The sequence below is a fragment of the Tyto alba genome, unplaced genomic scaffold (assembly GCF_018691265.1).
Source record: "Tyto alba isolate M040663 unplaced genomic scaffold, T.alba_DEE_v4.0 Super-Scaffold_41, whole genome shotgun sequence".
NCBI lineage: Eukaryota > Metazoa > Chordata > Aves > Strigiformes > Tytonidae > Tyto > Tyto alba.
The window spans coordinates 19,119,120-19,133,917 of NW_024881317.1; the positions used below are offsets into that span (position 1 = coordinate 19,119,120).

Here is a 14,798-nt window from a genome sequence, read left to right on the forward strand (position 1 = left end):
CCTGATTTGATGTGATGTTTATAGAACTTATGACACATATTTCCATTACAGTATCTGACAGACAGAGTCACTTCAGAATATCCAGTTTCAAAGATAATCTACACAGGAAAATTACCTAATTTTCATTTTACTTATAACCAGCAAAAGACAACAGCTGCAAGTTTTGGTCTCCATATATGAGTTTTGATACCAACAGATTTTAATAGCTTAGAAAATAATGTTTTGTCAGCTTGTGTTAACAGAGCTTGTTATCACTTTCCCATTACACTACACTAACCACACAGTGACGTGACCATTTTGCTCAATATTTGAATAGCACATCTGAAGAAAATAGCCCCAGGACTGCTTATGCTAAGAGACTCTTAAGTAAATGCAAGTACTGAATCAAGAGTCTAAATGCACTAAAGTCAGTCAAGTACTAATCAGAAAAGCAAATACAGCTGAGAATTCATGGACTCCGATAGCTTTCTAGTCAATATATTTCCTAGATTTTCACCAGCTATTGGGTGCTCTGAAAAGCCTACAGAAAGAGATTAATTTCTTGGAAGTTTACACTGCAGGAGAGCAACTTGGGCCCTACGATCTGTGTATGTGCAAAAGCAAGGGATCTGTTCATGCACAAACTCCACAGGTCCTCCTGAGTACAATATTCTAATACAACACCAGAAACACAGTTACCACTGAGATATAATCATAGAATATCTCTAGTCGGAAAGGACCAATAAGGATCATTCTGCAGTATGACAGAGAATAACTACAGTTTAAAATAACCCAATTTGAATGTTCCTCTAGCTTTTCCTTCACAAGGCCGAAAGTTTAAAATGGTAAAACATGACTAAATCTAATTCTACTTCTTTATATAAAGAGTTGAGCTACCAAGGTATCATTTTTATATAATTTTTTTTTTCCAAAGCCTTACAAATGCTGGATGTAATAAGTTTCACTCAAAAAAAAAAAACCAAAAAAACACCACCAAAAAAAAACCTGACTGTCACAGGTACACAGACTCACCCTTATTTATATGAAGTTCCAGAATTGGAATTCCTCAAGCAGTGCCTGTTAGGTTAAATTCTCCCTGTTATATTATCCCTTCATCCCATTGCTACTGAGGCAAAGACTAATGGCTGAGACTCTGATGTTTTACAGTATCCAAGTCCTACATAACCAAAATTAAATCTCTACAAATGTTCCTTTGACCCAGTATTAATGGCTGAAAAATTCATTCACTGGAGTTGTCTTAGCTCTCATCCAGTTTCTGGCATATTAAGGACAAGAAATAAAGCAAGGCTTCCTTCCTCACTGTAAACAGACTGACAGTGCGCTGTTTGAAGGAAACTGCAAATGTACATCTCAAACTAGCAAAGCAGAAACAACGCAGTAGACAAACCTGTAACTGGAAAAATTAAATAAGCAAAGGTATTACAATCAAACTAACTTTTTCCAAGTGTTCTAAGAACCTTTTCAGTAACTTTTCCAAGGCAAATAAATGACTTGCAGCATTACAGGTATCCTAGAGATGCATTTTAAGAACCATTAGATCACCCAACAAACAGGTCTCACTTCAGACAAAAGCTTCAGTAGTAACTTCTTCCTCTACCATAAATAACCACCTGTCACTGGTTCAAAGATTGGTTTCTGTCCAAACAAGCCTAATGTATACCATAATTTTCTTAAAGATATTTGCCACAACAAAAACAAAGCAAACAAAAAAACCCCACACAAACAAACAAAAAAAACCACACACACAAAAAAAAAAAAAAAAAACAAACCACAAATCAGATTACCTGGACTGAGATGACCAATTATTTTAACCTATAGTTGAAAGTTTAAAATATTTTAGTGACCTAGATCAAAATTTTACTTGAAGTTTCCTATGTTCATGTTCAATTGAATCCAATCCTATCAAAACACAGTACATCATAAAAGGACAGCAGAAACGGAAACAAAAGCATTATTCTTGAAGTACGGTTTTTAAATTTTTACTACTTTAAGTTTCCTTTAAGCAAAGAACCATGTCACACGCACCTCTAAAACACATTATTAAGCATCTATTACTGAAGCTCTAAATCAAGCCAACAACATTAGTCTCATGCAATGCAGTTTCTATCTTTGGTTCAATTCCTCTAGAGCTTTAAGAAAAAAAAAAAAAAAAAAGAAAAAAAAGACATACCAAATTATCAAGTTCCCATTTCCAATGGAAGCTGACTGGCTAAATGAATGGTAAACAAAACAAATAACATTTCTTTCAAACTTTGGAGGAAAAGGCTCTTCAAAGCACTGTAGTAAGTATAGCTAGACACTTGAAAACACAAAATTTATTAAGTCAATCACAAAACAAGACCCTTCTTTCAAATCACAGTCTAAGTCCTCAAATTGCAATGGAGAGTTGTATTATTAAATCATTACCTTTTTCTGCCGCTCTCTGCAAGGCTTCCTCAATTCTTGCCAGTTCCTTTTGTTTATTGTCCTGCAAGTATTTTTCTTCCTTCTCTGCATCATACTTAATGCCTGTAAGCCAAGTTGGGACAGCTTTAATCCTAAACTTCAAGTTATATAAATGCATAATCAAGCAATGCGCACCGTATTCATCATCATGTTGCAAAACACTTGTTTGAGATAAAGGCTGTTCTAGGTTTAACTGCTGAAAGCTGCATCCAGCCTCTGAAACTGTTATCTTTACACAGCAAGACACAGAAGGATCACACAAACATTTAAGCATTACTTCCCAGGAGAATCTTTCTGTGCAAATTCAGATCCCTAAGTGTGATCTGGGCAATATAATGCAGGTTTGTAAGTTCTACTACACATATATTTGATGCTCTAGAAACTTGCAAGTTTTCTTAATATACCAGTGAGTCTGATTTAAGAGTAAACTAATCAAGTTCTCTGATCTTCTTTTCCCTCTCCCTAAAAACTGTTCTAATTGAATTACTACTTTTGATTGCTGTCAGTTAGGAGCAGAACTATATCATGCAACAGCCAAAAGATCTAACCCATGCCAGAAAAGTGGAAACCTGGCTGTTGATTTGAACTTGGAATGGATACAACCAAGGATTTCCATAAAGCAACAGGTGCTGTTTTCTCCCATCCCTCTTGCACTAACTTGCCAGCATTTGCCTAGAAATTTCCCTGAGGAAACAGAGTGTAAAAATGTCAGCTTACTTGAACTACTTGCTATTCTATACTCATTTACATGGTGCCCTTAGATATTATTCTCTACCATTATTTAACTGTGTTGTTAAAGCGTTTACATACTTGCTCCAGGAACTATTAGAAGATACAAGCCTTCTAGAGTTGCAACAACTGCCTCACCATAGAGATTCTTCCAAGGAATCTTCAGAGTAAGTTTATCTAAACAAAGCAGATACAGTTACATCAAAACAAAAATCTACACTGTGCTTAGTCCAAACAACACTTCAGGCATCGAAGAGCATTATCCCTATACCTTGATGTCCTAAACACCTTCAAAGGTAAGGAGAAATCAAGCGGACCTAAACATTTTATAAAGCCCTTGAAGGGATAAAATACATGCAGAGAAAACATAAGCCATAGATTTAAGCAAGAAGATGCAGTTTGAGTCAGAAGACTTTAGATCAAAACCTGAGATCATGACTGGAGTTCAAGTCACTGGAACGAATGCGAGTTTCCCAGGGAAGTAAAAGAAATACAACACATACTCATCTCCAACAAATGTTTCACATGAAAAAGCCATGCTGATGACCAGGGAAAGGAAACTAAAAAAAAAACCCAAAACTTATCTAAGAATTCCTAAACCCTTGGCATGTTTGCCAGTTTCAGGAATCTTACTTCAATTCTTCATATTCCTAATCTGTCCTTTAGAGAGCCTCACATATCCTGCCTATACTAAACAGCTCCCTTGATCACTCATGTATCTGGGAAAAACCTCTCAGACATGTTTTTCATACCAGTCTGTAAAGTTACACAAACAGGGTTTGCCAGATAACATTTTATGACTTATCCAGGGCAGTCACATTAGACTTCTATGCTAGTTTCAACAGCAAGTACAATTAAAGAGATCTTTCAAGAAAGCTTGATAAAAGAAATTCAGAGGCAGAACAGATCTTACGGTCTGTATTAAAATTTCCATTTCAATACTCACATTGAGTAAAATAGAGCTAAGTAAAATGCAGGTAAGAAAACTTACCTATCTGACCAACTTTTATTCTAAAAGGTACATCTAGTTCACTCTGCAAAGAAAATAAAAAATAAAGTACTGAACAGATCCATGTATTTTTAAGATAAGCTGGTTTATACAGCAAAATTATTAACTTCTGCTAAAACTATTTTCCCAGAACTGAATACAGAACAGCAACAATTCTCTGTATTACAGATATTTAATTATTTAGCAATACTCACATGAACTCAGACATCCATAAACAAGGTTAGGCTTGTAGATAGCCTTAAAACAAAGCCTTAAAATTACTTATATTATTATGTAGAAAGCCTTTTACACACTTCTGGCAATTCTCTCCTACAAGTATGATACTGCCTTGCTCCAAAGGTTACTAAAAAGTAAAATTTTATCTATTTACAAGAATTTAATTTTACATTTTTATTAATTTGCCACATAGGTCTTTTCTTTTTGATAGTAGCACTTAGTATTTACAAACATGTAAGAAGTCTCACTAACAATACTGAAGTTCTTTGCAAAATGCCTGCAAAACATCAAGAACAAGATGGGTTCATAAAGATGAGGAACATATGACAAGTGAACAACTATAACCATCAATTAAAACCTCATTAAGTATCTCTCTTACATAGTGTACAGCAAAAACAGGAATATAACCACAGGAATATCATAAATGTAAAAAGAGGGACAAAGTAAAGAGGAAGTAGAAGAAACACTAAAAGCAACTTTTTGCTTGTCTCCCTTTTCCTAAGGACTTTCTTTTCTTGCATTCGAAAAAGTACTCTATCTATACACAAGAAATAGAAGCTATTTATTTTCTGGTAGAAAACCTTAAGAGGAAAACAAAACCAACCCAGACAGCAGCAGACAGGCCAACTAGAAAAAGTTGGACCACATCACATGGCTTGAATATCTTCTTTTAGGATACTTCTCTAAAAATGGGGTTACTGACATTCCTTCAATTATTTTTGCATAGAAGTCTAATAAACTGCAAATGTAAAGCATTCAGCAGCATCCCTTGTTTTCAGTTCTTGGGTTTGCCTTAGCTCGCTCTCAGCTCTGGTCAGTCACATACATGACTATGCATTTTTGTAAGTCAGAACTGCTAGAATCTAACAGATAACCATGCTGTTATCATAAGAAGGAAAGATGTGTACGAAGTAGATAACTCTTTCTTCCTTTTTTAACTACCAGATTACAAAGAAATTTGTATCAAGAGCTTTAAAGTACAACAAATTTATCAAGAATGGATGAAACAGGCAGGTAAAACATGAAACTTCATAACAATGAAGAGAAACTGATGAATATGTCATACAAAGATCCAACATGTTTTCAGTTCACAGAAGAGTAACAGTTCTCTTTAGTGAAGTCTGAAGCAGTGAGATTCTCTCAGTATACAGCTGTTAATTAGCTCAATTAAAGAACATAAAAATCAGCCAAGTTTGGGGTTTTTTTCAGACACGAATATGGGTACTTAATGCAATTTATTGCTTGTTTATAAAGGAACAGAATACAGCGTTTGAATAACTGTATTTACTTCAGAGTACACATTGTAATGCATGTCAGTTTTAATAACCACCAAATTACACAGAAAGGCATAAACATAAGCTTCAGTCCCATCAACTGATGTAGAAGGATGAACTTTTTCTCTCTTCATACCTACACCAACAACTGAGAAAGGAACCACTGTCTTTTAGAAGACTTCAACTGATCAATCAATTTGCATATCACATGACTTCAAAATCCATTTATTCAACTAAAGACAAGGTAAAAAAAAAAAAAAAAAAAGGAATACATAGTCCTATGCAAAACCATTAGATCTAGTAAATTGTTTGGAAACGTACAAATATCTACTGCATGGACACACAAGTGAGAAAAAAAACCTATGCCTTAACAGATTTATGGTTGTACAGTAGCAGTCACTGCAGAAATTAAATCCTTTAAGTTGTATTAGATTACCAAAATGGTAATAGAAACACACCAATATCTTATTTAAAGTTTTATCATTTCAAGCCTCAAATACTAGAACAGGCTGTATATGCATGTACGCATAAAATATGGAGAAGCTTACTTCTAAAATGCTACTGCTAACTTCTCAAAAGTTATTTTTGTCTTCTAAAGGAAACAAACTTAGCTTTTCAACCACAGTTTCATTTCTTTCTCTGTTCCAGTAACATGAGAAAAATTAGAAGCAGGTATCCAAGGACTTGCTCCCAATAACCAGTAAGGAAGGCATACGGTGTAATGTGAGACTCAGTAATATTTTATTCTATGACCTAGTCTTTAGATCCATAAAAACTATTTTTAAATTATTAGAATACTTACTAATGCATTCTCCTTTATCTGTAAATTGTCAAGTGCCACATTACCTATTTAAAAGAAAAAGAAAAGTACAGAACAAGTGACTTCAACTATTATGCAATTTGGAACAAGGAACACAACTACAACACTCCCAAGTACACCTGCACAAAATCTTAAAACATTACTCCAGTGAAAGAATAGCACAATAAATGTCTAACCTGCAAGAGTCATTAAACACTGATTATTTGGACAAAATTCCATGGTGGAAGAGATTACAGAAATAGCACCAATTTAGATGTCTGCGTGTTTCTACTCTATTAAATACACCTATGACAACAGTAAATCTTTCATATTATTCACTTTTTTTGTGAATGATAATTACAGTTCTATCAAGGTAGGGTAGACTAGAAAAATTCTATCTTGTTTTTGATGATTTTACAAAACAGAAAAATCATGGCTCGTACAGCCACAAAAAGGCATGGCTATCTTCACAGACACATTCATTTTTTCTGATGTAGCCAACATATTAGGATTTCCGAAGGGAACACTGGCACACGGAATTATACCTGAGGAAAGCACATATAATGTACCTCTTAGTGCTTTAATGCCAAACTCCCCAGAGCTATATTCCGCTTTTATTGTAAATATTAATAATTTGTAATTGTTAAGATACTTACTACCACAGCAAGAGCAAAAATAAGATGACAAGAAAAGTCTCGTCTCTTATTCATGGAAGGCATCTAAGATAGCCAGCCTCCTCTAGACAGTATTTCAGCTGGATTTTTGCATGCCTACAGGGTAGCAAACTGAACTGTTCGATAGATTCACTGAGAATAACTGGCCCAGGTTATTGCACTATCACGCCTGTTTAATATGCATTATTTACAGCAGCCAGGCGGCAGGTATAAGACACAGCCCCCCCCGAGCACCCCTTCAGCAGCACCACAACCAAGGCCTCCTCCCCCCCGGGGCCACCATGCATGAGCTGCCCCACACTCCACCGGCAGCACACTCGGGCTTCCACTTTACGCACCCCCAAGAAAGAGAACAAATTTGGGGGTGGCTTGGTTGTTTTTTTTTTTCTCTCTCGCCGACGGTTTCCTGCCCCAGCGCACTCCGAGGGCAGCGCCGTGCCCCCACGCTTCGCCACAGCCGGGAGGCTCCTCAGGGATCCACGCCAAGGCCCTCGTCTCGTGCGGGGGAGACCCTAACTTAGCTCCTTCGCGCCCCACAACCCGGTGCCCCAGAACTGCGCGGGGGTCTCGCCTCAGCCCCCCTCCGACGCAGACCCCCCCCCTCACGGAGGCGCGGAGCCCGCCGCCACGGGCCGGGGGCTCGACTGACGGCCCCTCACTGAGGGAGGGAGAGGGGCCAGAGGCCAAGGAACGACGGACGGTCCCTCACGGAGGCGGGAACAAGGGGCGGGTCCGCGGCCACAGGCTGCCCGGCTGCCCCTCGCGGGGGGAAAGGGGAGGGGGATAAGTGCGCGGCCACAAACAGACCGGGCCGCGGCTCCGCAGCCCGCCCTCTCCTCAGAGGGGGCCGCGAGCGCCCGTCAGAGGGGAGAGCGACCCCACAGCGGGACCGCAGACAACGAGACCCGCTCCCCGCCGCGGCGCGGGGAAACGCCCGGTGACAGCGGCGGCCCCGCAGCGGCGCGGCAACAGGGCCGGGAGGGAGGGAGGCGGCTCCTTACCCCCCCATATGCCCAGCTTGAGCTGAGACTTGTTCAGGTTCTCCACATAGTCGCCCAGGAAGCGGTTCAGCAGATCCGCCACCACCGACTCCAGCACCATGGCGGAGGCGGCCCCCGGCAGCGCAGGGCAGGGCAGGGGAGCGGCGGAGACGAGCGGCGGGCGCGGCCCCGCAGTCAGGTGATGGGGGAGGCGGGGCGCGGCCCAGCGCCTGACGGGCTGGCGGGGCGGCGCCGGGCCGGGTGGGCGCGGACCGCGGGTACCGGTGGGCCCGCGGGCGCCTTCCCGAGGCCAGGAGTCCGTGGCGCCTCCTGAGCCGCGGTGGCGAAGGAGGGGAGGGGCCGGCGCTTGGCCGGGCGAGGCCTCCGCCGGAGCGCGGCCGCAGACGGGGCTCCCCCGGATTTTCGGGAGGCGGAGCGACTACCGAGACCTTCGCGAGTTTTACCGGCACCTCCCCGCGCCTCCTCGCCAGCCGCGGGAAAGGCCTGCGGGGCGAGGGGGGCGCCCGGCCTCGTTCCCCTCAGGCGATTCCCGCCAAAGCCGTGTTTACACCTGAGGTACGGCCTAATGACTTGCATATGCAACCGCTGGGCTTCCAGGCGATCGTGCCATCTGCCTTACGCCGCTCTTCATTTAGGAGATCCGCGGAACGTGGCATCCAGGGTGGGTACCTGGTTGCGTCGGTTCCGCTGGGATTAGGCACAACCTGCTTTGGGGTTATGGTTCAGAAGGAAACTGTTATTTCTGTTAGTCTAGCCGTTCAAGGGACATGCAAATGCACAGACAAAAGGAACACATGAATATCGATCGTAAACCCCTGATTCTTCAGAGTTAATAGCTGCAGAGGAAGTAGATAAGAGCATGCTATTCTATGTGGTGAACCTGCTGGTAGCCATGTTAACACTGGAAAGAGTTTTTAAATCTCAGGGGGACTCATCTCAAACCGGTTATGTAAGGTCATTCTGAACTCAAAGGAACTCCATTATTCATGGAAGAACAGCAATTTGAAGCTCAAAATGACACATTCAGTCTAAAAATGTGTGCCAGATAAAGGAAATTAATAGTAGTGGTAGGATTCAACCTGAAAAATACATGAAAATACATCAAGACTACATGATAAGACTGTCAACAGGGTGAGACAAATACAACTTTAAACAGCTTACAGATATATTGTGGAGTTTAATGCAAAAAGATGTCACAAAACCACAAATAGTTTAAGGAAAATATTTAAGTAAACTGATAAAGGAAACCTCCATCAGTGACTGTTAACCCTCTGGTTCTGTTACAGCTGTGTTTCAGGCTTGCAAAAGCTCCCTCTTGCTGTAGTTGAGATAAATCCAATGAGCTCTGCTAGGATCTCTTCAGTTGAATAGCGGACACATACATGAGATCACCCTCATCCAAATAATGATGTCAAACGCATTTTCTGTTTGTTAAATAGGTGATAAACCATAGAGTCCATTCCCAAGCGTACAAGCAGCACAAAAAAATTTACTATTTATGCCACACCCGTACCCCATTGCTATACATACACCGTTCCTGCAAGCATTTTTGACATCAAAGATCTAATGGATAAGTCAGACCCTTATATCATAAAGACAGACCTACAGTGGTCCAGACGCAGGTTTGACTGGGGAAATCATGTTACTGAAAGCTGGAGAAGCATGGAAATGCTAGGGAAGTTTAGCAGCGGGAAGTCTCTCCTGAGGGTCTTCCATGAGCAGCCGCTTGTATGGGCCACGCTGTGTCAGTGCACACCAGGAGCCTCTTCCCTCCCACCTGCTGCCGCTGTTCTTGCACAAGCACTGTCAGATGCTTTATTAGTCGTCAGAGTGTTGCTCAAAATCACCTGAGCACAGTGCTTTCTAGCCCTTTTGCAAAACTGGTCTGTGCCTGAGTATGGATAAATTGGTTTTATGTTGACAGTGCCATTTTTGTTCTTTATGAGAATTGTAACTGTGGCAACCCAGAAGTGACTTAAGGGACTCTAAGTCGGTCTCTGTACCTTCAAATTAAACACACTGGGACATGATCACTGTAACAGATGAGATTACACTACTGGGTTTGGGGTTTTATTTTTATTCGTGGATAGCATTAAAAGAACCTAATACATGCTTTAAATGATTTTAAATAAAGCTATATAAAAACCCAACATTGACTAGAGCCTCTCTAATAAATCATTAAGAAAGGGAGGGAAGGGGTAGAAGGGAATTGTGAATGCCAGGTACCAACCCATACAACTTCTGTGTGACTGCTAAGTTCAGCACACCAGGGAGTAATGCCAGATTGTTTACTAGAAGTCATGAGTTGTTTATTGCCAATTGAGCACGGTTTTGCTTCAGTAAATGGGAGTAATGTAATAAGAAGAAGCCAGCTATTATGAAAAGTTTTTACAGTTTTAAGTCGGAGCTGAAAACCAAAAACTCTGCATTTTTCACCTTGTGACAAGGACCATCAGCCCCGAAAGACCACTACAATTACAGGTATCTCCATAGCTAAGGTCTCTACCTATCTAACTGTATCCTATGTATATTCTAGCTACTGATTTAGCAGTAATGTTTGTCACAGATAAAACATTACTTTGGAAAGTTTGTTTCTTTCCATTGTAAGATGTGCTTGCACTGACTCCTAGAATAAAGCAACTCTTACAGAAGTGCTTCCTGCAATACCTAGAGCAACGTAGCATTCATTTTACTGAACAAGTGCTTTCACCCCATTTTTTCTTGTTTTCTAAAGTCAAATTCATTCCTGACAATTTTTGTTATTGTTAATCTTAAGTAACATGTTAATACAACTTATCTTCCATAATGCCTTAAAAGTTCTTCACCACATAATTGATTTCTGCATATCCTAGCGTTTGAAGTAGAGGACAGAGATATAGTCAAAAATTACTGAATTCTCATTTTATGGTCTATTTACCTTCAGATAGGAAGAAAAATTGCTGATTAGGAAGAAAAATTACTAATTGGATAAGCTATATAAACTACAGAAAATGGCAATTTATATTTTATTTATTTGTATTTTTCTTTTGTGCAGTGTTAGCTGTGCAAAACCATTCCTATCACAGGGAAGTGGCAATGCAAGAAAACATGACAGGAAATTGTGAATTGAACTCCTGCTGCTATTCTGTTGGGTAAGAAACTTTCATTTGTGATATTTTTTAATGACATTTTGAAAGACCGTAGCTTATTATGCTTTTGTATATACAAACCACAGCTGAGTAACTAAGGTTTGAACAAAGTACTGGCTCATCAGTGGCAGCTCATGTTCGTAGTGTATGTAAATATAAGAACAATCGTGCAAATCATTGGTATTAAATGTTCTCTATAATATACAGTACAGCCAAGATGATATACCATTTTTCTACTTTGCTTTTCATAACTGTCATAATTTCTGCACAGAAAAAAAAAAATTAATCACAACTATAAAGGGTGTTGAAAAACATAAGAAAATACCTTGTATACGGTTAAATAATTTCCTGACTGAAGTGTTTACCTAAAGATCTTAAAGAACTCCATTAATTTTTAAAATCATCTTGTTATAACATATATTTGAGTAAATGAGATTTCTACTGTTCTTTCCAAACATGCTTTCCTAACAAACATAAATATATGACCTAGTGGATCAAAAAATTGGTCCTGAAGTAATGTGATTTCACCTGGAAAAGAACTCCATCAAACCACATCAGTGTCCTATATCCTGTTTCAGTAAGACCTAGATACATATTAAAAAATAAAAGGAAAGTGGAGTGGAGTTAAGAATGGAAAAAACGTGAAGGCAGCAATTTTAATATATATTTTATCAGCCCTATATATGGTTACTTTAAGTACTGAGATATTACTGGAAAATAAAGATACATATTTTTGCACCTCTATTGCCAAACAATCCATTGTTAGTCTTCCTGAGCCTCCCTTGCAGAAAAGATGCCTCTTGAAAATGACATTAACGCAGCTCTGTCTGTTGGTAGGTACCATTCATTGTGTGTTCTCAGTGAAAAAGGTAAACAGTATAAAATGAGGGGGGAAAAAAAAAAACACACAAAAACCACCCCAACCTCATACATGGATACATGACGTACAAGTTCTGTATCTAGAAGAAGAGATACAGGACAAACAGAAATTTTGGTATTTGCTTACCATTCATTGAATACACAGATAATATTCATTCGCCTCAGGGAAAAACCCATGCATTCGGCCCATTTTTTCTAAATATCAACATTGAATAGACATGACTGGTTTGATAAACATGAAAGGAATCAGTACTTTCACTCAGCTGAAAGTTGTCAAAAACAACATGTTCTGGTTGATATATAGAGGCTCCTTGTGTATTATTGTACCACTTCATTAAATAAGAGAGGATTTGATGATTCTATCACTGCATAATAATTTACTAAAAAGAAAACAAATACACCATTAACACTTAACTCTGGTTTTGCAATTTTTGTGGCAAGATTTGCTCAAATCTCTTAGGGAAGCCTTTACAAAAAATGAAGCCAAAAGAACCAGGAAATCTGCATTGAAAGTATCACAGTTAAAGCTTCAATTTTATGAACAGAAATACACACTGAAACAACAAATACTTGTTTAGTGTTGCCTGTTACACAATCTTGCATGCATAAATAAATAATAGTTACAGCAATTCTAATGCTAATCTGAGGTGGGTACATGGATTGATAGCTCAATAACTGAGCTTTCTTCTCCCATTTTGCTGCATTAATATTACAAAATCTCCAGCTCCTACCATCTGACTGTTGCCAAGTGAACAGATGGCAAATTTTATCCACTGTACCTTACTAAACAGAGTGTATGCCAGTTAGCAGTTGGGAAATCAGCCAGACAATGTGGCATCAACTCTCATCACAAAACCTACAGAGATGAGAACTTTGCGATCAGTTAGATCAGGTTGCCAAGAGCTGTGTTTGGAGAAGTTTTGAACATCTCCAAAACTGGTAATGCCACAGCCTCTCTGAGCAACCTGTTCCTTAGCCAATCTGATTATGAGGGGTGTTTTGTGCCTTTTAGCTTTTGAGAATTTCCCTTGCTGCAATTTTTGCTCGTTACTGACTCAGAAGTAACTATACATTTAAGGCACATATTTTTGGACTTAACAGACGGAAGAGCTCAGTATTGATAATTTTGCCATATTGCCTTTTCTAAAGAAAAGTTCAGTTTTCTGTGGAAATAATAGTATTTTATATTTTTTTTATTTAAAAATTTATAACAACTTCATTTTTCACTGTTTTTAAGCTTGTTTTCTAAGTAGTGCACAGGAGATTTCACTAATGCTAAATGCATTGACAGAAAGTAAGGGAAAACAATCGGTGTCTCAACAATTATATCAAATACTAAACCACCCAAATTACATTAGAAGAACTAGAATGACAGAATAGTTAGAATAGCTGCTATTACTTAGCAGTTAGGAAACTGCTAAGTAATAATTATTAAGATCACGCTCAGAAACGATTGCAACACGTATCTCAATTGTATTAGTAAGTAAAGCCAATAGATTAAGATATATTAGGATGTCTGAAGCACTGAGAAGATGCCAACACATAAAAATCTGCTTTCCCTTTCCCCCTCTGACAGCTGGAGACTCTCAGTTCTCAGTGGAGAGCCTTGAAGAACTCACATTTGCAAAAAGCTGTGATACTGTTTCAGTGTGTGTTCTCTATCTGTGTAGTAAAGACTTGCCAGGCACAAATATGTAAGAACTAAGTGATACACAAATGGAGGTGTGTCAGTATATGAAGCCAGTGCTAACTTCAGCTACTAACACCAAGGCACAGCCATTTTACAAAGGGACAAAGTTGATTTTTATTTGTAAAAATAACTTCAGTCATCTGGAGAAACCCCAGTGTTGTTTCTCAGGATAATTTTAAGCCAGATATGTTGTCTGAATTCTAACACAATTATATTTTTCCCCATAAAAAAAATGCCACATCTCTTTTTAAATAAATAAATGTGCACCCTTTCCCATTATTCTCCAAGACAAACCTTGCATAAAATTTTCCTCATTGGCTACTGTGAACAACTTTTCAGAGAAATCTAGATAAAAAATGGTTTTCCTACTGCTGGTTCTGTGTTAAAAACCCAGACCCAAAGCTTTCCATAGCTTTCATGTCATTACAATAAACAAGTACAGCATAGTGCAGATACCACATGGTAAGAAATAAAGCTGTATCCACAAATGAGAATAGCCCCATAGACAATCTGACTATGACAGGTGGTTTTCAAGGGGGTTTGAAGAATCATTTCCTTTAGGTACTGTACCTTACCTTATCTGCATCTAGGAGATTTATTAATTAGAATCTGCATTTCTGCATGAAATTTCTAATCCAAGAGGTTCAGTCTATCTGATCAGTACTGATCACATGCATCTCATACCAAATGAGATTTGAAATATAAATTACATTGCTATCTTTTATCCTGAGCCAAGGAATCTTCAAAAAGCAACTAAGTTCTAGGATAAGAAGAACCTAACTTAATTTTTCATGAGGGCTTTTTTTGATGGTATTTCTGAGAATCATATCACATCACTTCAGTGATGTGTTGTGAAGATGAAAAAGCCACTAGCTATGTAAGAAAATTGGTTGAAATAAAAATGCACTTGTTTTTATTAATATGTTGCCTTTGAGTGGGCAAGGAAGCAATAGT

General features: G+C 38.9%; 1 protein-coding gene and 1 long non-coding RNA gene across 7 annotated transcripts in view; one reads left to right on the forward strand and one right to left on the reverse strand.

The window, feature by feature from the left end:
* Positions 1-8,319, reverse strand: part of VPS13C (vacuolar protein sorting 13 homolog C) — a 94,640-nt gene extending 86,321 nt beyond the window's left edge. For all 5 annotated transcript variants that reach the window (XM_032990204.2, XM_042803777.1, XM_032990203.2 and 2 more), the window contains exons 1-5: positions 8,148-8,319; positions 6,476-6,519; positions 4,166-4,208; positions 3,256-3,351; positions 2,407-2,508 (exon numbers count right to left, since the gene is read on the reverse strand). In XM_032990204.2, the coding sequence (XP_032846095.2) occupies positions 2,407-2,508; positions 3,256-3,351; positions 4,166-4,208; positions 6,476-6,519; positions 8,148-8,247 (385 nt within the window). In that variant the 5' untranslated portion in view covers positions 8,248-8,319. The remainder of the gene's footprint in view (positions 1-2,406; positions 2,509-3,255; positions 3,352-4,165; positions 4,209-6,475; positions 6,520-8,147) is intronic.
* A 55-nt stretch (positions 8,320-8,374) lies between these two features.
* The window catches only part of LOC116961011, a 32,552-nt gene continuing 26,128 nt past the window's right edge, over positions 8,375-14,798 (forward strand). Inside the window, exons 1-2 of one of the 2 annotated variants that reach the window (XR_004406718.2) lie at positions 8,375-8,808; positions 11,182-11,278. This is a non-coding gene — a long non-coding RNA (uncharacterized LOC116961011). Of the gene's footprint in view, positions 8,809-9,364; positions 10,629-11,181; positions 11,279-14,798 lie in introns of those variants that run through there. The other variant, XR_004406719.2, reaches the window with a different exon arrangement.